The sequence below is a fragment of the Rhipicephalus microplus genome, chromosome 3 (assembly GCF_043290135.1).
Source record: "Rhipicephalus microplus isolate Deutch F79 chromosome 3, USDA_Rmic, whole genome shotgun sequence".
Lineage (NCBI taxonomy): Eukaryota > Metazoa > Arthropoda > Arachnida > Ixodida > Ixodidae > Rhipicephalus > Rhipicephalus microplus.
The window spans coordinates 68,939,847-68,967,133 of NC_134702.1; the positions used below are offsets into that span (position 1 = coordinate 68,939,847).

The 27,287-nt window shown below is 45.8% G+C and overlaps 1 protein-coding gene and 1 non-coding gene across 2 annotated transcripts in view; one reads left to right on the top strand and one right to left on the bottom strand.

The window, feature by feature from the left end:
* The first annotated feature begins 690 nt into the window (after nucleotides 1-690).
* Nucleotides 691-772, top strand: TRNAL-AAG (transfer RNA leucine (anticodon AAG)). The gene has a single exon. It is a non-coding gene; the product is annotated as a tRNA-Leu (tRNA).
* Nucleotides 773-4,840: 4,068 nt separating this feature from the next.
* The window catches only part of LOC119185181 (protein HIRA), a 53,916-nt gene continuing 31,469 nt past the window's right edge, over nucleotides 4,841-27,287 (bottom strand). The window contains exons 15-23 of the mRNA XM_075889736.1: nucleotides 24,562-24,718; nucleotides 22,809-22,933; nucleotides 22,332-22,512; nucleotides 20,927-21,043; nucleotides 18,127-18,290; nucleotides 16,999-17,460; nucleotides 16,299-16,462; nucleotides 11,611-11,696; nucleotides 4,841-8,912 (exon numbers count right to left, since the gene is read on the bottom strand). Coding sequence (XP_075745851.1) covers nucleotides 8,778-8,912; nucleotides 11,611-11,696; nucleotides 16,299-16,462; nucleotides 16,999-17,460; nucleotides 18,127-18,290; nucleotides 20,927-21,043; nucleotides 22,332-22,512; nucleotides 22,809-22,933; nucleotides 24,562-24,718 — 1,591 coding nt within the window. The 3' untranslated portion in view covers nucleotides 4,841-8,777. The remainder of the gene's footprint in view (nucleotides 8,913-11,610; nucleotides 11,697-16,298; nucleotides 16,463-16,998; nucleotides 17,461-18,126; nucleotides 18,291-20,926; nucleotides 21,044-22,331; nucleotides 22,513-22,808; nucleotides 22,934-24,561; nucleotides 24,719-27,287) is intronic.

Sequence of the window (27,287 nt, forward strand, 5' to 3'; positions counted from 1 at the left end):
TATCGAACGTTTGACGGATTGCCATTTTTTTTTTTTGCGCATAAGAATTACAGACGTTCAGGGTGCAGCTGGCGGATTTCTGGGGATCTCCATCGGACGTACGCATGTCCGAAATTGGCACGCCGGTGGATGTCCACGGAAGTTTTGTGACCCATTGGACATTCATTTGCATTCAATTACATGGCGAGCAAGAAAAGAAAAAGCGTGCTCTTATTTATATGTTTTGATTACACATTATAATATGTAGTGTTCAACAACAACAATTCTAGTCATAAGATGCATATATGTACGTACATCTGTTTTATTTGCCGAAGGTCTAGATCGCCTGTTAATTGATATTAAATATAAAACAATGTTCACATGCATAAGCATAGGCAAAAACATTCTGGAGTGGTGTCACTATTTTAGCCAGACTAGCATAAACTATTCGATAAAGTTGAGCATAAAACTTCGTTTCCACTTCTGAAACGTGTGAATCAGTGACTAACCAAGAAGTCAGTTTTTCAGTCTCTGCGCGCTCGAGCGTGAAACAAGAATGTGTTCGAAGTCCTATTCTATTTGCAACTTACCTGAAGTTTTTATTTTCTTTTGTTTACCTTTGTTCACCGTCCCGGTACATGTCTCCTAAATTACCAGTACTGTTCTTTGAGGTCGTGGCGAACAATGGCGATTGTACTCGCCTGCGCCATCGGTAGCGTGGCCGAGCGGTCTAAGGCGCTGGTTTAAGGCACCAGTCTCTTCGGAGGCGTGGGTTCGAATCCCACCGCTGCCAAATTTTTATTAAATGTTTTTTTTTTAGTGAGAAATTGTCGTTGAGGTGTAGCTGTGGAGTAAGCTACTTTCTACAATATTAAATTTTACATGAGCGATAAACTCCGTGAAGAATATTCAAAGTATTTCAATTTATCACGTTTTTGCCCCCTCCCCCGCTAAGTTTCTCTTCCTCGTACACACACACACGTTTCCAAAGGAGATTCGAAATATTTGTCGGCATAAGGCATGCTCAAACCAGAGTTATAATCATTAGGAGGGTTGCACAGGGGCGTGGCCCAAGAGAGGGCGCCAACGTCGAAGAGGCAGCGCATAGATCTTTGTGGTCGCCCTCCCTGCCGCCGCGGGCAAGCAGTCGCAGAACGTACACTAGTACGTGGTACACTCACGGCTGCGCGCCTGTGCAAGATTCCTGTGCTCATAATGGTGAACTGTGCCTTATTTGGTTGCTACAATCACTCGAGTGAGAAGGCTGGTCATGACAATGCGTCTGATGTCGGCTTTTTTTTTCATGCCTAAAATAATTGTAAACCAATCGAAAAGGTTTGAATGGTTCAGGCACACACTATGCCGCGTGTGCGTTAAACATTTCATTTCCGGTAAGTGTTCAGAACCTACGCAACATGCAGGCTCGATTTTGTGGTGAAAAACTTAGGCTTTCGCGACGTGCGCTATGAAGCTTTGTTTACGCAGCAAGAGACGAGCGCGCGGATTATGACCGCGATCGCTGCTTATCACCGGTATCATTCAGGTAGGTGTGGCGTGTTACTGATTTCGGTGTGTTAGTAAACAGTCAGAGACGCAGTGCATTCTCGTTTAACCATGCTTTGACGAGCTGAGCACATAAAAGGTGGTATCACATTAACGTCAATCATTAAAACACATTAACAATCGAGACCGTATGTGATCTCTGGGTGCGCAACTGCCCGACGCGCGTCGTTGGACCCTGCAGCAAAGAGCATTTTTGATCGCAAGCGGCTTGGGCTCAACCATGAACAAACTATGACAATTGCATCACCTCACATGCTCTTGCAAATGGCGAAGCCCTTCCACACAAAGAATTCGTGAAGCGACACCACCGCAGTGAAAAAAAAAAAAAGAATCATTCGTCCGAGCACTGAACAAGGAAAAGCAGTCACGTTTCCGACGACGACGCGGCGGCCGTCTCCGAGGTCCCTAACTCGATGCTGTTGGATGCTGTGACATAGTTGTGGGCGTCCATCAATTTACAGGCTTTAAGCTCGTCGCTTGTTGCAAAGCTTGTGCCGCCAACAAGGTGGTCCTTAATGTCCGTGAGCTTGATGCGGGAATACGCTTTTTTTTTCCGAATTTTTACCCATTTACCGAAAAAAAAAAACCGTACGTAGCGGCACGCACACAACCTCTCACTGCCGCTCGCCGCTCAAAAAGGGCGCGCTTAGACCACTGGCATGGCGGTAGAGGCAAACGCCGCTAGCGCCTCAAGCGGATGACGTCACGTGAAACCCTCCTATAGGAAAAACAGGGCCGAAAGAGCGCCGACATGGGCACAGCCATTAAGAAACTTGTTTCATCTAGGGACCTTAACAGCCATCACCCGGTCATTATAATCTCTGGTATAGAGAACATGCACTATTCTAGAAGGTTTTATAACACTATTGCAAAAGAAAGCAACCGGGGAGATGCCCTGACATCACTTGTCGTTAAGCTGTCGTGAGGCCGGTCGTCAGTCGACTGGGCGATTCCTCCCATCTTGTTTATATTCGAATGGAAGCAGAACACGCGACCTTCTCTCCATCTAGAAAAGCACGTTGGCTGCGCGGAGCTCATGTCGTGTAGTGGTTAGAAGATGAGAATAGGTGCCTTTTCTCATCTTCTGACCACTACCACCACCACCACGATCCGAAAGCAACGGAACGGGGCTCATCACGCTAGGCCAGCGCGATACCTTTGGCAAAATCGCTTCGTCCGGACATTAAACAGCAAGTAAGAGCTGGCCCAGAAGGAAGCAAGCACAAGTTAACGCGCGTGCTAGATGCACTGACGACGGCGAGTGCGGTGCCATTCCAATGTTTTCGGGACAGTTATATTCACACACTGAACAGACAACACGATCGGCTGTGCGCCGTGTTCTATGGTTGCATTCCATCTCTCACGCGGATCCCCGTGCCCGTGTTCCACGTAAAAGCTCACCGGCGCCGGCACTGTGCAGCCGCGGTGACCTTGTGCACGGTGCAAGTGACACTCGAACGCGGTTGCTTTAATGCCGAAAGGGCGAGAATAGCAAGCGCAACAGAAAAGGTGTCTTAATACGCATATGCAAGTTGTTACTACACACATCGAACACGAAACCATAGACACATGTTCACATGACGTCCTCAGTACAAATGTTTCGTCTGTTGCCACAAGCAGGGACACTGCAAAACCGTCACTGACCAGCAAGGCGTTCGTTGTGGTTTCGTTTTGTCGTTCTGCTCGAAAACATTTTTGCTCAGCATTTCAAAGACTTCAAATACTCCATCCACCACATGGTGGTGGTAGTGGTAACAAGAGGAAAAAGGCACATAATTTCTGCAGGCCGGTCGGGAGCACGGCGCAGTACCTAGCGCATGGCACACGAATATACGCGCTCGTTCTACGCACTGTTTAGGCCCCGGGGCTAACAACATGTGTTTTGTAAACGTTACTAGGAGACAATGACCACCGGCATAACACTGCGCAGCTAACAACGTGGCACAAAATACGGATATTCGTCGCCACGGGTCCATACGAGTCCGACGATCGCGCCACCAGAGAACACTTACCACTTTGGCACCACCACAGCAACGTAACCCATTGTGTAACCCTGTAACTATAGCAACATGTGCCTTGTAGATATGGCCGCCATGGCATCACTTTCTCCGCACTTTTTCCCGGCTGGACATGCCAAGTCCTCTCATTGCTTCGTCCGTGGTCCTTAGAAATACTGGAATATCATGAATAGAATATGCTGCCATTGTCATTTCATTCTTGCTCTGGTAATTACTTACAGAACGGATAAAACGAACAAGGACGTTTTCAAACATATTAGACACGTGCGAACAGGATTTGACGTTCAGTTGTAATACTTTAACAAAAGATTCCACAAGCATTCGATATCGCGGCCGATATTGCGTTTAGGGCAAGTGGTTAACGATTTAGAGTACCTGGTACTCTACTATGAAAGAGCATAAAGCCATCCTTTGGGCCTCACACTTGATGAGGCCGTGTTGACAAAAATTACGCCGTGAACGACTTCACGACGATGAGCGGCCGATATTGGGCATGTGAATCGTAGTGCGTTGTCGTCTGCGCTTTATGATGACACGTGCTTACATTTCTACTTTACACGACCTCACTAACCCCACAAGCATCTCCGGAGTTGATAACGTTTTAAGAGTAGTGTAGTGATATCTATGGTAGCATCCTTGCTTGTCTGGGAAGTTTTTGCTAAAAAAATCTGTGCCAACTTGATGACCCAGCTGGGCATTTGTGATCTCCGACATGATGATCAATGAACCAATCGTATGTTTACTAGAAAGCGAAGGCCCCTCTAATGGTCTCCAACGGTCTTGCACGAGTACACGTGACAGACCCTACAAATGACTGTCTTCTTCCCATATTTCAATTGATATTCTTTACTTTTAGGTACAGTATTTTCGTGAGCTACCAAGACAAGCATGTTCCCAAGTGTTCTTTTTCGTGAGACACCCCATGCTTTCACCATGTGTTGAAACATGCCCGGGCAACAAACTATATCATACAATCAATGTACAGGTTTTAGTCATTCTGGAGATCGGCACCGCCATGTAGTTCGAATCCTAATGCCAAATTCCTTTCAAAAATAACCCATATATTAATATTGGTGAAGCATCATCTCAAATGACAACTTTAGCTGAAATTGTGTACACAGCAACCCCTTGACAACTACAGCCCACTAGGTGAGGTGTTATCGAGACCCCCTGCTGTTGATCATGTCGCGCGCAGGTGTTGTTTTCTCATTACCATCGGTCAGGTTAATTGAGTCTAGCTAAACCTTCAAATTCACACAGGATGACAGCAGCAACATGACTGGATGCTTCGTACAAATTTATTATTTTTTTACAGCTGGAACATTGATGGTTGAAAATGGAAAAGAGGGTGGAAGGCAACAAAGGTAAAATACTACATTACCCGAAATGCGAAATCTACATAGTGTGTAAGAAAAATAAACATGCACATAAAATATAAAACAACAAAACGAGAATCTCTGCCAAAAAACAGAAAGGAGACAACAATCACGACAGTGATATGATCGCTATAAATACAGATGGTGTGCAAGAGCGAAAACACAAGAAAAAAAATGCAGTACGATAAACAAGGGTCTTCGTTTTATGTACAAAATTGACACAGGCAGCCTTTGAGCTAAGTTCCTTTACACACCTATACACACTGACCATTCTTCGCGTGCTCAGTGCAACGTTAACACCGTAACCGCTGTTGAGCATTTACCAAAAGGCAAAGCTATACCAGGCTCTGTCCTAGCTTGGAAAAAATTGCATACACCTTGTCATGCTCAGTACTATATGCAATAAAAAAAATCTGTAGCATCGTTTAACAACTGGGTAGGTGGCTCAATAGATGCTACTGACATTCTATTTACTTCAGCCGGTTTCAAACTAGTCATTATATTAAAAGGCTAAGTGTTAATCATCTCTTTCTTGTTGTAATGAATTCTAACACTTAAAACATACTAGCAATGACAGTAGTATCAGCGTCACAGTAGATGTATTAGTAGTAGATTGTGGAAGCACAAATAACTACCAATTCTCGCAACAAAAGTAGGATGCCTGAAATACAATTAAGCACAATTCAAACAGTTCACTGGAAAAGAAGTTCTTTAACATTTATGTACAGTGCTGAAGTGCTAGCTCTTTTTTTAACCATTCTACTACATAACCTACCAATATGGCAGAAGCATCAGTTGAACCTTGTGTATTAGGCCCAACACTCGGGCATCCTGAACTGCAGACTTTCCAGCTGGGAGAGCAACACTTCACCCATAACACACACGTGCACCGTTATGCTGTCTTAAATACGTGCATTGTAAATTTACTCACGTCTAACAAAAGTTTCACCACACACTGCATTCACACTGTATATTAGAGTGCAAGCATATCAGTTGCATAGCATAATGATTTCTCCAGTGCATTTGCATATCAAGAGAATTACAAGCAACTAGCTACTACATCTCAACTATTCTACCATGCCTGCTACACTTTCATCCACAAAAGCTGACGAAACGCCATTGGGAAGAGCATAGCTCGCAGCATGCAAGCCTTCTACGACACTAATATATTTGACTTCTCATGCTGCAGTGGGCCTTTGTAGTAAAACAGTTTTTTTGGTGAACATAAACATGGATGAATCGGGGCTGGAAGTGTCGCCTCTGGGCAAAGCTGTTCATACACGATTGAAAATACCACATGCAAATTAAAACAGCCTTCACAGCCGAAATGACAACTCTGGAATTTTATACACCGATATGCACACTGCCTATGATTCCACAAGCAGCGTCTCAACAACAGGCAGTACCACATTGCTTTGCTTATGAATGCATGGCTCCTCGTAGAACGTGTACATAACTGAGGATGTTTGGAACAAAAATTGTGCTCCTGCTCCTGGCATGAAGGTGTTAAACTTTAGCAACACTAATAATTACTAGGATATATATTTCAGTGGAACATATTAGCTGCAGCAGACCTTTATTTTTTTACACTATTAAAGTTCCGTGTATTTATAGAGATTTATGCATAGACGAATCTTACTGATGCAAAAGGCACCCCAGTGAATACGATTTCTGGACAGCAGTGCTACCTCAGCACGTGTGTACTGTCACGAAGACTTCTTGCAAAAGGCAACACACAATGGAACTATTATAACAGTAACATAAACCTATGAAAAAAATATAACTTGTGTAGAAAAACGTGTTTTTCAGTACGGGTATTACAATTTCATACCCACTTTTTCAACATTTCATTTATCAAATGCAGCTTCAATTCAATGGTTTAAAATATTCCCCAAATGCCAAACTGCAGTGCAACTAAATTATTTCATCAATGATGTTTACATTAAAAAATGGCATCTTTTTTTATTAATTCCTGTTCATTGCTTGTATTAGTTGCCACAAATAGAATGCCTTAAGGTACAAGACTCAGCAAAATGAGCAGCAAGTTCCGAGAACCAAAAATAAAAATATCCGCAGTCATTTGAAAATACTAAAGGCTAAAAACATGTTCTCATGAGCGAATTACTTATCTTAGCAGGCACAGAGGAAGGGTCTCATTTGGCAGGTATGCCGCTTGCAGTGAACTGCTTCTTCTGCTTCCACAGAATCTCACTTTTTGGGGCCCTCCACGAAACCAGCAGGGGATGCAGGAAATGCTCTGGTTGATGTCGGCGAAGACAAATAAGTGGCAAAAGCTCGGCACGCAGGCAAATGGCTCTTCCGGCAAGTGTTCTTATGGTATGTACAGTAATGAAGGACCTCTTCGCTAGAATGCAGACGAGGGCGCTATATAAAACAGACTGCTTACTTATTTCACTAATACAATGGACAAGAAACAAAGTTAAAAGAAATGCCCCCAGTCACAAAGCGTTCTAATGTCATTCAGCAGCACTGCAGACACGGAGCGTAAAGAAAACACAGGGCTGTGACATGACCATTGCATCTGGCAGAGAGCCGCTACGTGACTTCACCCATCGGGCATAAAGGGCCGTGCCATTCCCCAACGAAGCCATCACTGTCTCTTTAGCAACACTTCTCAGCAACTCCTGCAAAGGGAACTTGCTTGAGATGTCGCCCTGCTTTGTTAGCAGCTCTTAGTAGCCCGTCAGATAAGTTCATCAATGCTCCTGTCCAACTTGTAAGGAGAGGAATTGTTTTTAATTTACTCCATCGAACCAGGTCCTGAGCGACTTATGAGTGACAGCTCTGTCGAGGAACAGCCCTTAGCAGCCCGCACACATTTACAAAATAATACTGCAGGAGCAGCTAAGGAGTGCTACACAAGCGCCGTGAATACTTCAACTGAAGCGTGGCACAACCCTTCAACTGGTAGAACTGAGGAAGAGCATTAGGAGAAGGCAGATCTGTTGCAACACATGTCGATACTAATGCTGTGATGCAACATAGCGGGTGCTTCACAGGAGATGCACAATTACACACCATACCATTATACAAGGATACGTAACCACAGCACGCTCATAGCAGCAGTCAACAGTGCCTTAAAATTAAGACTGGGTTGCAGTATCAACCACTATTTTGGAGTGTCTACAGCATTCGCTGAAACGCAACAGCTTCAGAACGATCGACACAAGTCTTACAGTTCAGCCCAATTGTGCTACTATCTTGGTGGAGCTGAATTCCAACATTCTTTCATCCCGAGAGTGCTTATTATGAAACCTAATGTGGCCTGAATGATGAGGCTCTATACAGGATGACGTAAATCACTGGATGTGTCGCGTATCTGAGTGGCAGACTGATACAATGTAGGGCACAGGTTAAAAAGAAAAAAAGATTTAAGTCCACAACGACTTCCCGTGCAAAATTTGAAGATCACACAGGTGGCGTCCTCCCTTTTCTTCCATGCTGCTCCAGGAACACCTGTGATGGCTTCGCGATGCTAACCCTGCATCTGACTCCTATCCGCACTGTCAGCCGAGAACTGGCAGAACTGCTATCACTGGCACACCACACAAACAGGTTTCTCGGATGTGGCAATGGTAACACACACTTCCCAAATGAGAAAATCACCATTTCTTTCTTTTCTCTTTGTAGCAGTCATGGCAAACAGGCAGTACCACCACAATGCGAAAGATCGTGACTACCAAAGGAAGGAAGGCTGCAGAGGGCATCGGTCGAAGTTCCAAGATGGGGGCCTCTCCTGGTGGCGTTACAGTTTCTCAGTTTATGATACAACAGGCCTGACAAATGTGAGTCAGCGATGCCTAGGTCTGCTGATTCACGGTCAACCATTTGGCAGCAGACCATCACTGGTGGTCATGTCCAACTGTTCTTTGAACTCTGTGAAGAGCCGCTGTAGACGCAAGTTGGAGGCCAAAAATGGCAACACCTCTTGCAGCAGCCCGCGTTTGTCCAGGCCCTGTGAGAAGCATAGTTTGCCCTGTAGTAACTTGCTGCTAAAGTCCCTGGATGAGAATTCCTAATATACAGCTAAACATTTCTTCATCATTACTGCTATTGTCATTTGATGTGCTATTCCCACTTGCCGGAGCCTTCGACCATTAAAAGACTGAATTTTCTACGCGACTCAGCTAACTTGGGGCTGAACTAATTGCATTTCAATCCATAAAATTCTGAAAAAAACAAATGCAATACAGAATCCTGCTCATCTTTAACAACTAAGTTAGTTGAACTCAGAATGACGAACATGAGACATAAATGACTACCAGGTCAACCTTGAAGAAGCAAAACAACCCATTCAATCCCGCAATAACGAATTCGTGCTATGACAACATTCTCGCGACAACAACATATTTTGCTGTCCCTATAGAATTCGATTCCTCTCACATATCACAACCAAATGTTGCGAACTTCTAAACCAGCAGCAAAAAAAAATTTAAAGGTTGTTTACCTGCTCACAAAAGGTCAGCATACTCTTCAATAAGTTCAAACTTCCCTGCTTCCTACTAAAGCTGCATGAAGTACCATATAAACCGGAATGTAAGTCGAGATATTTTCAATAAAATAATAAGCTAAAGTCGCCCCTTGTCTTATATAGCGGTGTCTAGCTGAAAGTACGCCGCTGTCTGGCAACATGTTGCTAGCATGTGCTTGAGAAGCCGGACGTGGCCATATCCGCATCCAAATCCAATTGCGAGCAGTTTTTTTTTTCTTTGTCTGTTTTTTTGTGTTCTGATTTGTTTTCGATCTATTCTGAGTTTTAGCTACGCTTGACATTGCGCTACATTTTTTAGTGGTCTTTTTTTTTTTTTCGTTCACTGAATTTGAGTAGCGGTTTGAGGAGGCAGTACTCTGCTGTGTGTTAAACAAGATGTTGTTAAGTTTGCAGAAGAGAATGTGAATATGGCAGCTCAGCGCCACTTTGGTGTATCGGAAAAAGCGTGCGCTATTGGAGGGTGCAGAAAGGGAAGCTGCAGATGTGCAATCCTCAAAAAATGTCGTTTCGTGGATGAAAGGCCGTTTATCCGCAGCTGAAGGATAAACTAGTGGACTTTGTGCGGGAAGTTCGTGCGCGCTCGCTGCCAGTGACCGTGGATACCATTCGCAAGAAAGCCGTGGAACTCGCTCGAGAAGCTGGGCTCATGAGAAAAGAGTTTCGTGCACCAAACTTTTGGGTGCGTCGATTCATGCGATGCAAAGAATATTCTCTCAGGCGGCGCACATCCATCTGTCAAAAGTTCTCGGAGAAGTTCGAGGACAAGCTTATAAACTTTCAGCGCTTCGTGAACCAGCTTTGAGAGCAAAACGACTACATGATGGGACAGCTTGGCAACGCCGATGAGACCCCCGTGTGGTTTGACATGCCTTCGTCGATCACGCAGCGCGGCGCCAAGGATGTGAAGCTGTTGTCCACTGGCAACTAGCACTCGCGCTTCACCGTCATGCTGGCATGCACGGCAGATGGTAGAAAGCTTCCGCCCTTCATCATTTTCAAACGCAAGACAATGCCGAAGGAAGTTTTCCGCCCGATGCTGTCGTTCACGTCAACAAAAAGGGATACATAGACAAGGTCATGATGCTCGAATGGATAAGAGTAGTGTGGAACCGTCGACCAGGTGCACTGCTGCGTCTTCGCAGCATGCTGGTGTTGGATGCATTTCGTGGTCACTTATCCGAGGCTGTGAAACGCACACTCGGCGACGGGAAAACGGACCTCACCATGATACAGGTGGCATGACGTCCACCCTCCAGCCGCTCGATGTTGTGCTAAACAAGCCGTTCAAGGACCGAGTGCGGCTGGAGTACCGAGAGTGGATGTCCGGTGACAACCCCAAAACACCGATGGGCCGCCTACAGAGGCCTCCGCTTGCAACTGTTCGTGGCTGGGTGCTTTCCGCCTGGCGTTCTTTGCCAAATTCCATGGTGGAAAAGGCTTTCAAGAAACGTTGCATGAGCAACTCGCTGGATGGCACGGAAGACGACTCACTGTGGGAGGTGGCCAGTGACAAACTCTCGTCTTCAGGAGACAGTGGTGCTTCGTCGGACGAATAGGAGCAGTTGCGATAGTGGTTGAGCGGAGCTCTGACGGTCCGGTGCGCACAATTCGCAAATAACTGTGGTTGGGCAGTTTTGGGTTGTTTTACTTTTTTTTTTCGTAACCTGAACTTGGGGGGTCGACCTATATTGCCACTCGACCTATAGTCCGGTTTATATCGTACAACCTCTTAGTTTAAATGACAGGTCCAGCTCCAAAAGTAATCGCACACCTCCGAACGTAAGGAATACACCATGTGACTTCACAATAGAAGACAACTTGCTGCATTGCAAAAGAAGACATTTGTGTCTGCTAACATGGCAAGGGTTGACAAGGCAAGATAAATGACTTTTGGCATTCAAATATTGTTCTGAACGTTTTCCCATGTTCTACTAGTGCATAATGAAATTTTTATTCTCCACGCTGATCAGTTACTACAGGGTGGCAATGTATGATCAGCTACATAATAATAAAACAACACTAAACAATAAACACTTCTACCATTTCGTTTGATTAATATTGCTTGTGGCCTTACTAGAGGCTTGGCTATGAGGAAAGTGTCCAGATAAGACCTGGCAAGGCTTGACTGTCTGTGACAAGACATAGCACACTGTTTGCATACCAGTATAGTTGGTTCCCATGACTGCGAGTTGCCACCCACAGGACCAAGAAATTGCGTGCAGAGATCTTTTAGTCGGGTTTCCAAACCTGGAACAAGGAAGAGAGTTACATCAGAAAAAACACGCCACAGCTCCCAAACTGCAAATGAAAAACCATCATAAAATAGCAACTGTATAAGCAAATTACATGAATGAAGAAGCCAGTATCTAAAGCAAATGACGCCACCAGAATTGACCATTTGCGGAAAAGTGAGCGCCCCCTGTCGTGTAAACAGGAAAGCTTCGCTTTTGGTTGGAAAACAAAACGCTTGTTTTGTTGCTTTAGGACCAAAAACGCATGCCCGTTACTGAAACAAGAAGGTAAAGGACAAAAACATTCTGTTGACGTTTGTATACACGGTGTAAAACAAGAATTTTTCGCGTTTCAGCCTGAGAAATAACCAAGTGAGGTGATACCTGCACTCCGCTACCTCAACGGTTCGCCAGGCTCATTACGCCTGCTCTTTTAAGAAGAACATTATGTTATACACTTGAAGTTGAACCTTGAAATGTCTGTCGATTAACTATAGGTTCAGTGAGGACGGCTTGTGCACCGTCTGTGAGGTACGGTGTTTGCGTGAAAACGGCAGTGTTCGCCGTTACTACGGGTCATATTGATGGAACGCCAGGCTGATGTTTTCCAACCAAAACCAAAACGCCTGTACAGGAACGCTACCTGTGCGGTTACTGCTCATGCGCAGTGGTTTTCCCGCAAATGGTCAATCCACCTTTTGTTATTTTCCAATGTTACCATTCTGGGAGCACTGAAATGCGATTCCCAAAGTGTGCAGCGATGCCACTTGCTATCAATACAGTCGACGTTCAATTTCCTGGACCCTCAAGGGACCGTGAAAACGTCCTGAAAATCGGGCAGTCCGAAAAAACGAATGCACATAAAAACGCATCTTTTTTGTAGGTACTTTTCACTGACAGAGAGGGTAACGGCCGGAGTACAAGATTCCCATAGCGATTCAGCCAATGCATCGTTTAAGTGGCTCTGACAAGAGCCGTTAAAAAAAATAACGACATGGTCAGCGCAACCTCATAGGTCAGCACTTGGGCGCAAAGAAGTCACCTATTTTCTTTTGCAAGGCGTTCCCCTTGCTCGCGATCATGTCTGCCTCAATTTCAGTCAACGTCATGTTGCTGCTGTACACCGATGACAGTGTCATCAGTGCTCGCGTCAACTCCGAGCTCATTGGCTGTGTATGAGATGGCTCTTAGTTCTCGGTGTCGGAGTCACCGGAATCCACCGTAACTTGACGAATGATTTCGTCATCGGTCAAGTCCGCCCATAGCTCAAGGTCTTTGTCAGCATCGGCGAAGCCCTCAAAAGTTATTCAGGCTGGAATCAACACGACAGCAGCGCGCAGATCGTCGAAGGCAACATGCGCGGATGGCAGTTTGTCACACTGTCCACTTGGGGCGAGATGGCCGTCTCGGCGTCAAGTGTGAAGCCCGTGTGGCGAAAACAGTTCCGCAGAGACTCTTGCATAATTGCCTTCCACAATTCTGCCAGCATACCTATGGCAGACCTGACGTCATAGCATAGCTTTTCCCATCGTGAGCCTACGAGGGGGCTTTGTGCGCTTCTAAGGTGCGGACGAAGACAAAGGAGCAGTCGGTGCCATCGCTGTAATTGGCGAATCCGCTCGACGAAAAGCGCAGCACAAAACAGCTAAGAACTCGGTGGATGCTGAAGGTCGACAGAAACATGATCACTGAAGATAGCGCGCAGCAGCAAACGATCAACCGCAGACATGACAGCAGAGCTGACAAAACAACACATGAACGAACACAGTGAGATTAGCCTTGGCTAAGCCGGTAAGCTACGGCTGGCAACGAATTTACACGTGCGGTTTCGAGGTTTCGGCCGCCGCGGCGTGGTGCGGCGATTGGCGGCGCGAGGATATGAAAATGACAAAAATTGCGGCGACGTTGGTGACCTTGGGTCCGCAGTTAACAGTGAAAAGTCTGGGAAATTGAATGCTGAAGGCTATAAGCGTCCAGAATTTCAGACTTTTTAATACATTGACCCTATGGGGAACGTGACGGTGCCACGGATGAGTCCGGGAAATCGGGCATGTCCGGAATATCGGATGGCAACTGTATTGCAGCGTCACTTTAAAGCTAAGAAAAACACCATACAGTGGACTCCTTTTAAACGGAGCTCGAAGGGGCAAGAAAATTTGTTTCATTTATGAGAAGTTTCATTTAAGCACAGCCCACAAAATGAATAAAATATGACTTTATTTCAAAAGCACCAACTGCATGTGGCTGGCTGAACAAAAACATTTTGAAGTATACAATACTACTATAGTGTATCAAAAAGAAAAATGTTTCTAATATTGCTGACTCGGAAAAATGTAGGTTATATGACTCGGAAAAATGTAGGTTATAAAGATTGCTTGGCCTCGTCCAAGCACTTTCTCACATAGTAGGAGTGCATTGCTGAAAGGCTGCGCAGGAAATTTGTGCCACCATCATGTTCAACGTAGCGCTGCAACAGGATGACAGCATCTCTTGCTGCACTGTCAGCCACTGAAATGGGCTGGGGATCACACACCATCTCATTACCACTTGAGCATGGGTCCTCATCTTGAACTTCTGCTATAGGTTCCTCAAGGCTGTCTTCAAGTTGACGACGAGACGTCGATTGCAGTTCGGCGTGTGTGGACATATGCAATCGCTGGATTCGCATCTGTTTCATGGTTGCTAGACTGCCGTGGCCACTACTGCCGTTCATGGATTTTGCCCGCTTTAGTTTCATTCAACCGATGTAAGCTAAAGAAAATGTTGCGAATACTTGAAGCTTTTTATGATTAAATATATAACAGACCAACCAAATGTGCCTGGATAGTTCTATTTATGCAGCTTTTCCGTTTAACCAAGTCTCGTTTAATGGGAGTCCACTGTAATTATTCTAATGCAATGCAACCATAATTGTAACGCAGCGGCTGATCTCCTGCCATGCGAAAATTAAAATAAAAACCTTGAATGTAACGTGAAATGAAGTGGCAAAGAAATAGTACTCTTATTCAAGAAAAAAAACTTCGGAAAACTCTCTTTAGTCTTTGTCGTCGCCAAAGGAGCGTGAGGAAACCAAGCTTCCCCAGTCACTCTGAACTTCTCGGATTACTGTAGTTACTCGCATAATGAACCCACCTTTTTTTTTTTACCAAGAAAGTTGATGCCAATTTGAAAGGAGGGCTCGTAAAGTAGGAGAAAAAAGTCGCAGCAGTTATAACGGCAAAAATTTTGCATGACGGTATTAAGGAACTCGCTGTCCAACCACTGCTGGCCTTCCATTCAGTGGCAGGACTTCGAAGCCTCTGTTAAAAATCTTCACTCTGTACACGGGGAAACTGTCCTTGATCTGGGCCACGTAATACTCGACGAATTTTTTTCGTAGCCCGAAGCTCTTTTTGTTTTCTCCCGTAACAAATGTGCCCAGATCGACGCTGAAGTGTTGGCCAGCCGCTCGGTTCTCATGCTCTAGTGCATGCTCTACCTACTGTAAGTTGAAAACCGGCCGTATACATAATCTACCGACCAATCGTGCCTTCCACAGCAGGAGTCTGACAAAGTTCACTATGACAAACCCAACAACAAGAATGCCCGTTGGGGGTGCACGTCCTGCCATCTGCACAGCAGGCGCCGCCGCGCTGTACCAGAGAATACCTATTGCCCTTTGTCTTTACGCCGCTGTGCCTGCGTGGCGTTATAAGCAAAGGTTTCTTCTGCGTTCAACAGATGGCACTCTGTCACAAAAAACATGTCCTCTGCGATGTCCAATTTTCACCGATGTCCTCTGCGCTCACGCTGCTCGAAACTGTGTTGCACGGTTGTTAAACTATGTTATGACTTTATTGCATCATTATTTTGTTGTACTATAATGGCGTGATTTAACATTGTTCCGAAAGTCAGCAGCACTGGCTATCTCGCCGAAATAAAATGAACAAATACATTAAAATTTTTTTTTTTTTTTTCAAGAATCAGTGTTGAGGGTGGGTTCATTACGAGAGTAGTAAATATGTAAATCATCTTCCAAGCATTTGAGGTCGTCAAAAAGTTCCCACATGTTTTCCACCAGAAAATAATGTAGCATGGCAGGAACTCCCAACCATCCGCCAAGCACAAAGCATCAAGATCAGGTATGTGTGTTTCCGTTCGACGTAGTAGTAACTTTGATTCAGACCTCCGACATACAAACACTGCCAACAGTTGCATGTCGAGTTACAGTGGAGTATCATCTGCGTTACCAATGTGACCCAGCGCATGTTAGTTCAGTGGCCAAGGGTTGGCACCGAGCCCTCGGAGACTGCACAATTTAAGTAGTGCACGTTATCAAGGGTCAATTTCACTGTTCTAAAATGTAACATGAGGGTCCATTGTAACAAAAATTCTTAAAAAGATATTGACTGCAATCGAGCAAGCACTGTAACCAGGTAAAACGTATAACTGATTAGAGAAAAGATCACTCAAAAATATTTTAGACGCCATTTTGAAACTGCTGCTCATTCCATATCAGAACTCATATTGGGTAGTTATGCTGCAGGGGTTAACTACAGGACGCTTTTCTAAACTTTATCTCTCTCTCCCCTCTTTCTTTTCTTTTTTTAAAGAATTATCAGGTCATAGCAGCACTCACCTTCTGTGGCGAGGTACCGTGCCAATGTGAGCGTCCAGAATTTGTACTCGCTGGATGATCGCAGAGCTAAGGACGCCGCAATCTGACCATCTAGGAAGCTGAGCGTGCCAGCCTGTTGTAGTGAGGGGCCAGTGTGAAACACCGACTTGGCTCGCTGGGGAACTCTGCAGGCAATAGAATGCACAAGAGACAACTGCAAATCACCAAACTAGACTATCATTACAATTCAGGCAGTTCATAACTCCAGTTTAGTGTTGTATAATGAGTGGAACACGAGCCGTACACTACTCCGCAAGCACATTTCGAGCAGCCAGCTTCAGACTCTTACAAGGTGCCGACGCTGCGACAGAAGACATGGACACACAATGAGAAAAAATAAAACAATTTGCCTGCTCTCAGAATGCTCGACATGAACAGACGGCAACGACAGGGTCAGTGAAAAGCAAAGGGGGTGTGGTCACGCAGGATCACTGGTACAGACAAGAGCGTACTAGCACTGAATCCAAACGGACTTTATTTGTACAGACAAAACTAGCATTGAACTCTAAATTAATTATACAGACAAGAGCAGACTAGCACTGACTCTAATTGGCTGCAAGCCGCAGCTTGAGGTCAAGTGCTACTTCACTCTTGCCTTTTCTTTTGTCCACTACAGCTTCAAGTTATCACTGTTGACTGATGAACCTCATGCGCTGCATACCTGAACATGTTGTGCTGGAGCGATCCCAAGGGCAGCGTCGAGCTCTTCACGCCATCTGGTGCTGCAGGCATAGACGTGTGGTGGTCTGAACACTGCGCAACAGCGTCCTCGCTTCCCGCAAGCAGGAGCCACGAGCCAAGCTCCTTGCTAAAGAGGTACGATTTGCCCGTCGTGAGCGTGAGCAGCGGCAGGCCCTCATCCGTGATGCTGGAAGCGCGGAGCGTGGCTCCCGACGTGTCACGGAACAAGAGGGCCACTGATTCATCGCGCACTGTGCAGACGCGCTTGCTCAGGTCCCAAACGTGCACCGAGCCATGCGTTGTAAGGACAAGCAGGCAGCTGCCCTTGCACAGCATGTGGGCGACAGGCCACGACAGCAGCAGTGGCGGCATGAGCTTGGCACCCGTCACGCATGACAGGGCCGTCAAAGTCCGGTCTTCACACACCACACACACCACGTGACTGTACCGGTGAAGCAGAAAGACATGCGTCAACAATGGAGTCGAAAAATTAAGAAAAACTGTGCAAGCACCACAATATCTCTCCTAGAGGCAGCAACCGTAAGTGAACGGATCGGAACTATGAACATCATGAATCACAAAAAACTTAAAGCCACTTCCATGCTTTCAAAGCTGTTGAAACAGCAACGCATTCACAAGCCAACTCTAGCTGCCGCTTGAGATAAGAGGCATACGACAAGTCTCGTTTCTCTTAAAAAAGAAAGAGTAGCGCAAGTAAGCCAAAGCTCTCATACGAAACCTCATCTCCAACGTGCCCCTTCTTATTGAGCACAACATGGCCTCACATCGGTTGCTGCCTGCTGACCAAATGCCACCTAGAAACATCGCTTCGTTTACAACCGAGGCAGCTAAGACACTGTGGGTGTATCTGGGATCCAGAGCATGAGAACAGTCAACACTTATCTGCCACCAGGCCATCCCCTATAATGACTCTAGAGCTAAAACTAGCGCATCAACAAACCTTAATGAACTCTTGGTTACCGGGAGTTTCAATTGTATAATCTCAGTAAGTCTACTATACCAGGTGCTGCGAATGAGCACTGATGAGAGGCACGGTGTGCTTTCAGTACAACTTTGCTATCTTTTTTCCGAAAGCGTGCCCACTCACCTGCTAGCGGCGAGGGCCACTCCTCGACCTGAAACCAGGTGTTCCCAGAAGACAGTCTCCTCCTCACTGCATCGCACCTTGCTGACTGTCCGTGATCCTGGTACTGGAATGTCTGTCTGCAGCTGAATGCTCCTCAGTACCTTAGTGTCTTCGAGGTATGCCACCTAAAAGATGAAATTTAGTTATCAAGTTTTATGTGCCAAATGGTATCCCAATCAGACATCAAACAACCCAACATTTAATCATTCAAGCTGGTGGTTGATAAGTCTCGCCATACTGCAGAGCTCTCCATGGGCAACAGGCATCACAGAAAAGAGGCTTATGAACTAAGTAGCACTGACAAAAATTTGCACTGTTCGATAAATTGCGCCACAGAACAGGGAACAATGACAGAAGAATGCATGATCCAAGAAAACGTAATGGCCGGCAAATATACTAGTAACTTTAAAGAGGCCCCGTAAATCTTTTTAAGCATGGTAAGAAAATGCCGCCGATTGGTAGCCAAGGCTCCCAAAAACATGTGAGCCAAATATTGTAGCGCAAAATGTGGAATAGAATTTACAGTGAGTTCTCAAAGCCAGCAAAAAATTGCTCTCTTCTCTCAACAAATGACGCCACCGACTGAAAATTTAGTGTGTCAAAGGTCAAGTACAGTGAAACCCCGTTAGTATGTACCCACTTTAAGCATACTAATGGTTAAAACGTAGTTGCAACCAATCCGTGACTGATTCTCAAAAAGACAAATGCATTCGTGGAGCGCTTAATTTAATTAGGCTGTAGTGATTCGCCCTATGCCTACCGGTTAATACGTACCAACTGCGTACGACGACAGAATTTCAAGCCACAAAAGTTTACAATGCCGCTGAACTTGCAGGCGCCACAATGTGCTGTGAACTGTTTTCCGTCATGTTGACAAGTGCGGAGATCAGCCGATCAGTTTCGACTTCCGCATGATTGCAGCTATGACTTTATGAGTAATCATTGCGGAAAAAAAAAAAAAACGAAGGCGAGGTGGCGACCATTGACAAATGCGCCCAATGACTTATCGTCGTGAAAAGCCTTATCACAGTAAGCATCCGCAGCTATCTGCTCGAGCATGCGTGTGGCGTAGGGTCGCTTTAAGCCTACTGCATGCTTTTAGTAGGCAACTACCTGAACGCGTTCGGCCGCCGATCGCTGCCGCTTCATTGTGCATGACCGTGTTCAGGCCCGCACCACTTTACAGAAACACAAGCAGCTCACTATTGCAAAGTTTAGCATTGCGGGTCGCAGGGACCGAGAAGCCTTGCTGTACGTATTATGCCAATACACGCACCTTACAGCAAGCGTAGCGCTGTTGTAACTTTGCAGCACGCTTTTATTTACCACCAACCCAAACACGCCTCCGTCTGCTGCCAGGACTGCTAGAACACCGTGGAGAGCGCATTGCTTGTGGAAAGTTCATCGTCCCCGTGTTAACCCAGCAGGCTGCTCGAAGCATTTGTGCATGATCCGAAGTGCACTGGGCGTACTCTACAGCAGTGGTTCTCAGCATGGATGTGTCGGGGACCCCTTGTGGACTGGTGGAAGTGATGGGCAAACCCTTGCAGCAGAGGGGAGGGGGAGGGGGGCATGCAGGTAAGTTAAAACACAACTGGAGTGTGGAACAGGTGCCTTTTATTGCCACCCAAAACAAACAAACGTGCCACATCACTTCATTTTGGACAGTTCATCCATACATGGTGCAGTCACACTTAAAAGAAAAATGCAAATGAGGGTTTCGTGAATCATGGAAATGGCTTCGCGGACCCCCAGTTGAGAACCACTGCTCTATAGCAAGCCGATCGGCAGTCACGGCATGTGCTGAATAAACGAAGTGCTGCACGCAACAAACCTTGCAATAATTGATTTGGATCTTTGTAACCATACCGCATTCCTTAAAAAAAAAAATCACAGCGTCAGCTGTCTCTTAGAAACAGAGGCAGAAAAACTATCATGGACAGCTGATTGTGTCAGTTTTTTCGCTGTATCAAGCTGCTTATCCCGGACCCCATTGCAATTTCAAAATGCTCCTTGGTGTCGCTACCCCGTGCTATCGGGCGGTTGTCCGAGAGTCAGAACTTTTTCTGCACTTTGGCAAAAAGAAATGACTTTGCGGTGGGCACTTTAGGCAATATTTCCTGTGGCCCTAAATTCATTCCTTTGTTGGTGGCAATAGTGCATGCCAGGAGATGCAAATTTGTAGCTGGTGGTTAATACGTAGTACATTTAGTGCGTAGTTATGCCACCGTCCCCGGCAGGTACATATTAACGGGGTTTGGCTCTATCAGCCATTGGCTGATTTCAGCATGGCGCACTCTGTTGCTACCAACGCTGCCGAGAGAGACAGTGACTTGTCCCCATGCGTGCGTGCGAGTACAATCACACTGAAAAGCAGCGCATTTCAAGACAAAAAGAGAGAAAGCGCTCAAGGTCATGAGGCGCGCGATGTATTTTCTTTCAATGTGCCATCCCTCCACGCTTAGCTTCCAGCACTTTCATTGGGACAAGAGAAGAGAGAAAGCAATTGCCGGATGCAACAAATCTCTGTAACTTCACTCGTACTGGACAAATTCCGACAATTTGTGGCAATCAGCTCCTGTAGTGAATCTATACTATGGCTATATTTGAAATAGTGTTTAAGGGCCGCTTTGACAATACCCAGCTCTTAGTAGACCAAAGTTGACGTTCTTTTCACCACCGTTTTTTTATTTTGCATGGAAGCATCAGTGCACAAAGCGCCGGTTGGAGCACCCAATCAAGTGTTCACCATATCACCCACCTTCACCGTGGCTGGCATGCTTTGCTTTAGCGCTGGAAACATGGCTTGTTGCCGGTGGGGAACTGGTGCAGACTGGTGGGCATTGGTAGCCGTGTGGCCAGAGGTTTCTTTCTGTGCCTGCATAAAACATGACGGAGTTCCACGGTAAGAAAAAAAAAGACTAAAAGATCACAGAAAGGAACTCTACCAAAATTGTGCGAGTCCGTAGCTAAATCGATTAACAAAGAAATGGTGTCAGTTTTAACAATGAATACAAAGAGAGATAGCAGGGTGGGTTGATGGTACAGGCCAGTGCGTCTACCTCCTGTGATCACTCAGTAAGTGCACTGTAGCACAGAGTGCAGGGGAAGGTAGATTGCATGTACATAATTGAACAAAGGCAGGGGCTGCTCAGGATGAGTGACGATCATAGCAACTAAGCACATATGCAGCTGTAACTTGCTATTTTGTAGGTAATCTTCTATGGGAGCAAAATGCTTCGTGTGTACTGTCTTCTCATGCGCCTACTGTTGGGCCATTGCAAAGTTTTTGACCCTCACAACTTGAAGCAAGAAGCAATGCCATGAGATATTTTCCCCAATGCGGTCTGAAGCACCAATTAGTCTGGTTAAAGACCACTACTATATGGTTTTTAGAGCTTCAAGTTGTACAAGTATTTCCTATCTAAACAAGCACAGCATTAACAAGCATGTACGCAGTGCTAGTTGTAATACTCAGCAAGCTCAGAAATCCTCTGGTGGCTTTTTAAAGGGCCCGTAAACAGGCTCAGACTTTCTTTTTAAAACTTCCAAACAAGCTCACCGATTTCTGCAGAAAGTCGAGGCAGCCACTTCTTACGAATATGACAGCACTCCTTTTCGAAAGTTAATCACATGCACCTTTCCAGCGCTTGTCTAGTCCTTCTGCTTGACAAAGTAATATAAAGTTGCCCTTGGGCAACTCTACTTCATTGGTTGCTCCTCTGCAGTTCATAATGATGACTTCATTTTTTGGCGATTCGATTTTGGCCGTGTATTCACCATGCTTCTTCACCGCACCGCTGATGTGACCCTAGCACCACTCTGACAAGAGCGACGAGTGGAGTAAGCCTTACTCCATCATTTTATGCATGCCAATGGCGCAATCGCCGATAATGTGTCACGTTGCTGACGAGCGCGTAGTCCCGACAAGGGGCTATACCTTCTCTTCACTGCCAAGGATGGCAGGAAGGCCAAGAAGAAAACTGAAATCAGTTGAAACGGCCTGTTCTATACGCTCTGACTTCCCTATTACAGTCCTAATGTACAAAATTTTTACGCAGTGTGTTCACATCATAGAAGCGCACAGTTGTTATTCTACCACCAATTTTGGATTACAGGGTTGTTGGCAATTTAAAATTATTGCATTGTTCAAAACCAGCATTTACCTGCTGCTGTTGTTGCTGCTGCTGCTGCTGTTGCTGCTGAAACTGTAGTGTCCGGTCTAACGGAGGTCGACCGCGCTTTTTCTCGGGTGGCCTTGCCACGACTGGGGTCGTCTCTGTGGCTTTCCGCTTTCCCGTCGGCATCAGCGATTCACTAGCTGGCTTGGCTGCTGGCTTCTCAGACCTTAGAAGAAAACTACCACTTAGCGAGCAACAATAGAGCCCTTACAGGCTTTAGCATTTCAGAAGTAGCATTAAAGACTAGCCGTTACAAAAATATGCAGTGCTTCCGGCATGCTCTGAATCAAGCAGTCAGAGGCACAGACTCAGTCATAGAAAGGCTAAAGAACTTATAACACCCAGAATTGTTTCTACTGACCTCATAAGTATGTCCTAGCAAAGCTACAAGTTTGAGTTGAGGCAATATGACTGGCCTTCGTACAAACTAGCAAAGTATGGCATATCCTGAATCCCACTCACTGGTCAGAAGGTGCCGCTGACACAGCCGGGGGAGCGGAGTTTGGCAGAGCATTCACCGCTGTGGTGGCAGGTGTGTCTTTCTCTGCAACTTGACCTTGTGTTGCAGGTGTTGCTGCCTGGTCTTCCTAGAAGGACAGAAATATCCAGGAGCATGCAGTTGGCAGAGTGATAAAGAACTTGTATTGCACTTCTAAGAGCCAAATCCTCTTGAACATTGTAAGGCATGATGTCTACTCTAGTACCAGGCTGTCTTGCCTCGCAAGCATGCGACAGCTTGGCGCTTTTTGCCATCTACGCCGAGTGTAACAAACCAGTAACCTTTCTCACTCAAAGCAACTGTCATCGGTTACAAATTTCTTGAAAACATTTCACTTTACAACTCTGACACTCACTCAAAACTTTCACCTTTAATGCTTCTCACTCAAAGCAACTGTCATCAGTTATAAGTTTCTTGAAAACATTTCACTTAACAACTCTGACACTCACTCATCTTTCACCTTTAATGCACTACTTTACAAACACTTAAAATAAGAGTTGTTGTGGAGTGTAGGTTGATTGCAACAGTCACTTTAGAACGAGGATTATGTAAGCCTTCACTCAGTGAAGCTGAGATACAGCTTCAATGTTGGTACTTAAAACCACGAAACATAGGCACACCAAAGGCTTTTAGACTCAGAAACGTCTATTAGAAAGGCATTTAGTTCCTTGTGCGATAGTAGACATTCAAACTCCTTTACAAGCATAAAGGGGCTAACCTGATGTGCACCTACTTACCAATGCAAAACTGAAGAGAAAGAAATGGTGCCTAAACTGCTAGTAATTTTGGCACTGACAAAAACAACATTATCTGTAGCAATAGCAAACAATTCACCAGACAGCTTATATTTGTATCGTTTTGACAGTTTTGCAGGCACTGCAATGTTAAAAATAAATATTTTGGTGCCCCTTTTTTATTTACTGCCTCAGTTTCGTTGGTTTAATCATTTGTTTGAGGGGTTGTGCAACACTTTTTCAAGTAGCCATAGCACCGATTCACTGAAGAAACTTAAATGTCTCACGAATTTAACGCCACAAAATTTTTTTTAGAATCCGTCAAGTTACAGCGCAGTTGCAGTCTGTTAAGTCTGTTGCCTCGTTTGTAGAGAGAAGAGAAAGGCATTGTTAGCTGACTTGGGAGAATTTATTGAAAATTCCAAGCCACGTGCTGCGCTATAATATTTGGCTCGTGTGTTGTGTTCTCAGAAGCCTCAACCACTGCTCAGCAGCATTTTCTCACCACGCTCAAAAAGTGTTGCAGCGCCTCTTTAAGAACAATTTGAATGGTACAATAATGCATGTGATGACGGTAGCTTTTATTGTGGGTATAGTCTTTGTAGTCAATGCATGGATAATGCATGTGATGATGGTAGCTTTTATTGTGGGTGTAGTTTTTGTAGTCACTGCATGGTCTGAACGGCAAATAGCCGACACCTATGACCACATCCGATTTATTCTTATAACATGATTAAATATCTTTTCACAAATACCATTGTGCTAATTTATCGCACTTGCAAACGAAATATCGGTATATTGATCTCGCAGCGAAAATATTAGAAAAGAAGTTTGTCTTATACCACGGGGAAACACTGCATGCCTCCTTGCCTGCCAGAGAATCACTTTTGTCATGCGAAAACCTCCACATGCATTGACGCAAGAGCCACTCTCTCGAAGACATGAAACATAGCGAAGCACAAGTGCTGCCACCTGTACAAACCTTGGCAGCCGGAGCCTTGTCCGAAGACTTGTCGCAGAGATCGGTTGCAGGAACGCTGGAGGACTCGTCTCGCTTCTCTATGACGATCCTGCTTTTGCTCTCAGTGGACGAGCTGAAGTTGGGCAATGCTTGACTGTTGAACGGCACGGGAACATCTCTGCAACGGAAACGCCCATGCGCTTCATTCCCAATGGCTAACGCATGACAGAACGAGCACAGAACAGAAAACCGCTCCCCATCTTCTGTGCTGTGCTTGCTTTGCCACGAATCACCAACTCAGCCAAAGCTCTGGCCCTCGTTATTTAAACGAAAACTTCTCAAAGGGGGCGTTACTATGCTGAGTCACTCTGAGTTGCGCAATCTGGGCCCATCCCATGCTGGGCAACTTACTGGTCACACTTGGTGACGAATCCAGCTCAATGTGATTTCAATTCTAAACACATTGCTTTTCCTCCTGCTGACAATCAGACGAGACAACAAAACACTGCATGTAGTGTCCACTACAGTACCAGGCTTGTCACTGTAGTTGCAACGCGAAGATACGGCAGTTCTGGTGTGCCATTCTATAGTCACATCACGCTAGCCATCAATAATGGCTAGTTTGGTGCAGTACTACAGTACAGAAATCAACTTGCTGGTTACTTCACAGTGCCAGTGAAATCCCATTAACAGATACAGGAACAAAGCCTAGCTATGCACTAAACGGTAGTACAGTCGAAACCCGTGATAATGAAATCCCAACGAAATGAAATTCTCACCGCAACGAAATATTTTTGGAGCACCGGCAAACGCCCATAAGAGTCAACGCATTTCGTAACTCGCAACTACGGAAAATATTCATACCGCAGTCCCGCATTAATGAAATTTTTGAAACATGAGTGCACAAATAATCCACTCTCGTAACATTTACTTTCGAAAACTGCTGAAATGCATTCATGCTACACTTAAATTTTGCAAAACTATCGCTAAGCGCACTTGAGAAGCAGTCGCCATCATTGTTTACAAGAAAAAAAAAATGTAAAGCTCGCGAAAATGATGATGATGATGGCTTGCTGAAACAACTGCTCGTTATCACGGACTACGTACATAGCCAAAACCACAATCCTCATGGAGTGTCGTTCGCTGACTTGGCTCTGTGCTTGGCTTCGTCGGCTTTGCGCACACATGGTCGCGTGTGTGGAGCCATTTGTGGAGAGTTTGCTTGGTCGCTTGGTGCAACATAAACCGTGTGTTGCGATTGCTTCATCCGATTTTGCTGCCTGCGAAGATGAAGCCCCCAATGAAAAAGCAGAAGTTCATCATGCTGCAATATAAGGCTGCGATCATAAGCGAGGTGGAAAAGGGCAGAAAAAAAAAGGACATCCCCGAAGAATTCGGCGTTGCTTGCAGCTCATTGTCCACGATTTTCAAGAACAAGGCCTCCATTCTTGGTGCACTTGAAAACAACACGAGTGCAAGAAACAAAACCGTGACGGCTGCAGCGTTCCCGGACGTGGTCAAGGTGGTGTTTGCGTGGTTTTGTGAACAGCGTGCCAACAAGGTGCCTTTATCTGGCAGGATCCTGCAACAGAAGGCGCTGGATTTCACTTGTATGCTCAGCTACGACAACTTTAAGGCAAGTCCCAAAGCTTGCCACGACATGTGGCCAAAGTCATCTCCGGGGAGGCAGCAGCCGTCGACTCGGTGACGTTGTTGTGGCTGCTGAGCAACAAAGAACTGCTCGGCCAGTACAAGCCCTTGGACATGTATAATGCGGATGAAACGGCATTGTTTTATGAAATGCTGCCATCCAAGACCTTGGACTTTAAATAAAGGCCAGAAGTGCCACGGTGGCAAGCACAGCAAACGGGGCGTGACAATTTTATTGTGCCCCAACATGAATGGCACAGATGAACAGCCCCAGTTCGTTATTGGCAGGAGCAAGAAGCCCGGCTGTTTCAAGGGGAATCGCAGGCTGCCAGTAAGCTACACCGTGAACTTGAAGTCATGGATGACGCGGGATATTTTTAGCAGCTGGCTCCAGTCCTTCGATGCCGACATGCGGAAGGCAAACAGGTCGGTCTGCCTTTTTCTCGACAACTGTAGCGCCCATCACGTCGACGTGCAGCTCAGAAATGTGCTCCTGGTGTTTTTTCCACCAAACTGCACTTCGTTGCTGCAGCCTTTCGATCAGGGAATTATTCGCAGCATGACGTGCACTTACAGAGAGAGGCTGATTCAGCGTTTGCTGCCCAATAAACAGGTGAAGCGCCCCACTGACGTGGACTTGTTCGTGGCGCTAGAGATGATCGCCGCCGCATGGATTGCGACGAGTCCAGCCATAATAACGAATTGCTTCACACACGCCGGCCTTGTCACTCTGCAGGCATCATGCACTGATCCAGCAGAACCGGAAGAAGGTTCGCCTGTAGGTGCACTTGATGACTGTACTGGTAACAGCGCAGTGCCGCCGTCACTGACCAGTGCATGGGGCGAACTTTGTGCCGTGGCAAACGAGATTCCCGATGGCCTCAGCGTCCATGAGTTTGTTTGCGCATACGAAGGCGGCAGCGTGCACAAAGAAATGACTGGTGAAGCCATAGTCAGTAGGGTGTGCGAGGTGGCCAATCCCAATGTGCAACGACCAGAGCAGCCAGAGAAAACAACAAGTTCGAGGAAGTGCTGAATGCCTTCGACACAATTCCCACGTTTTTCGGCAAGCACGACGACGACGTGACGATGGACTA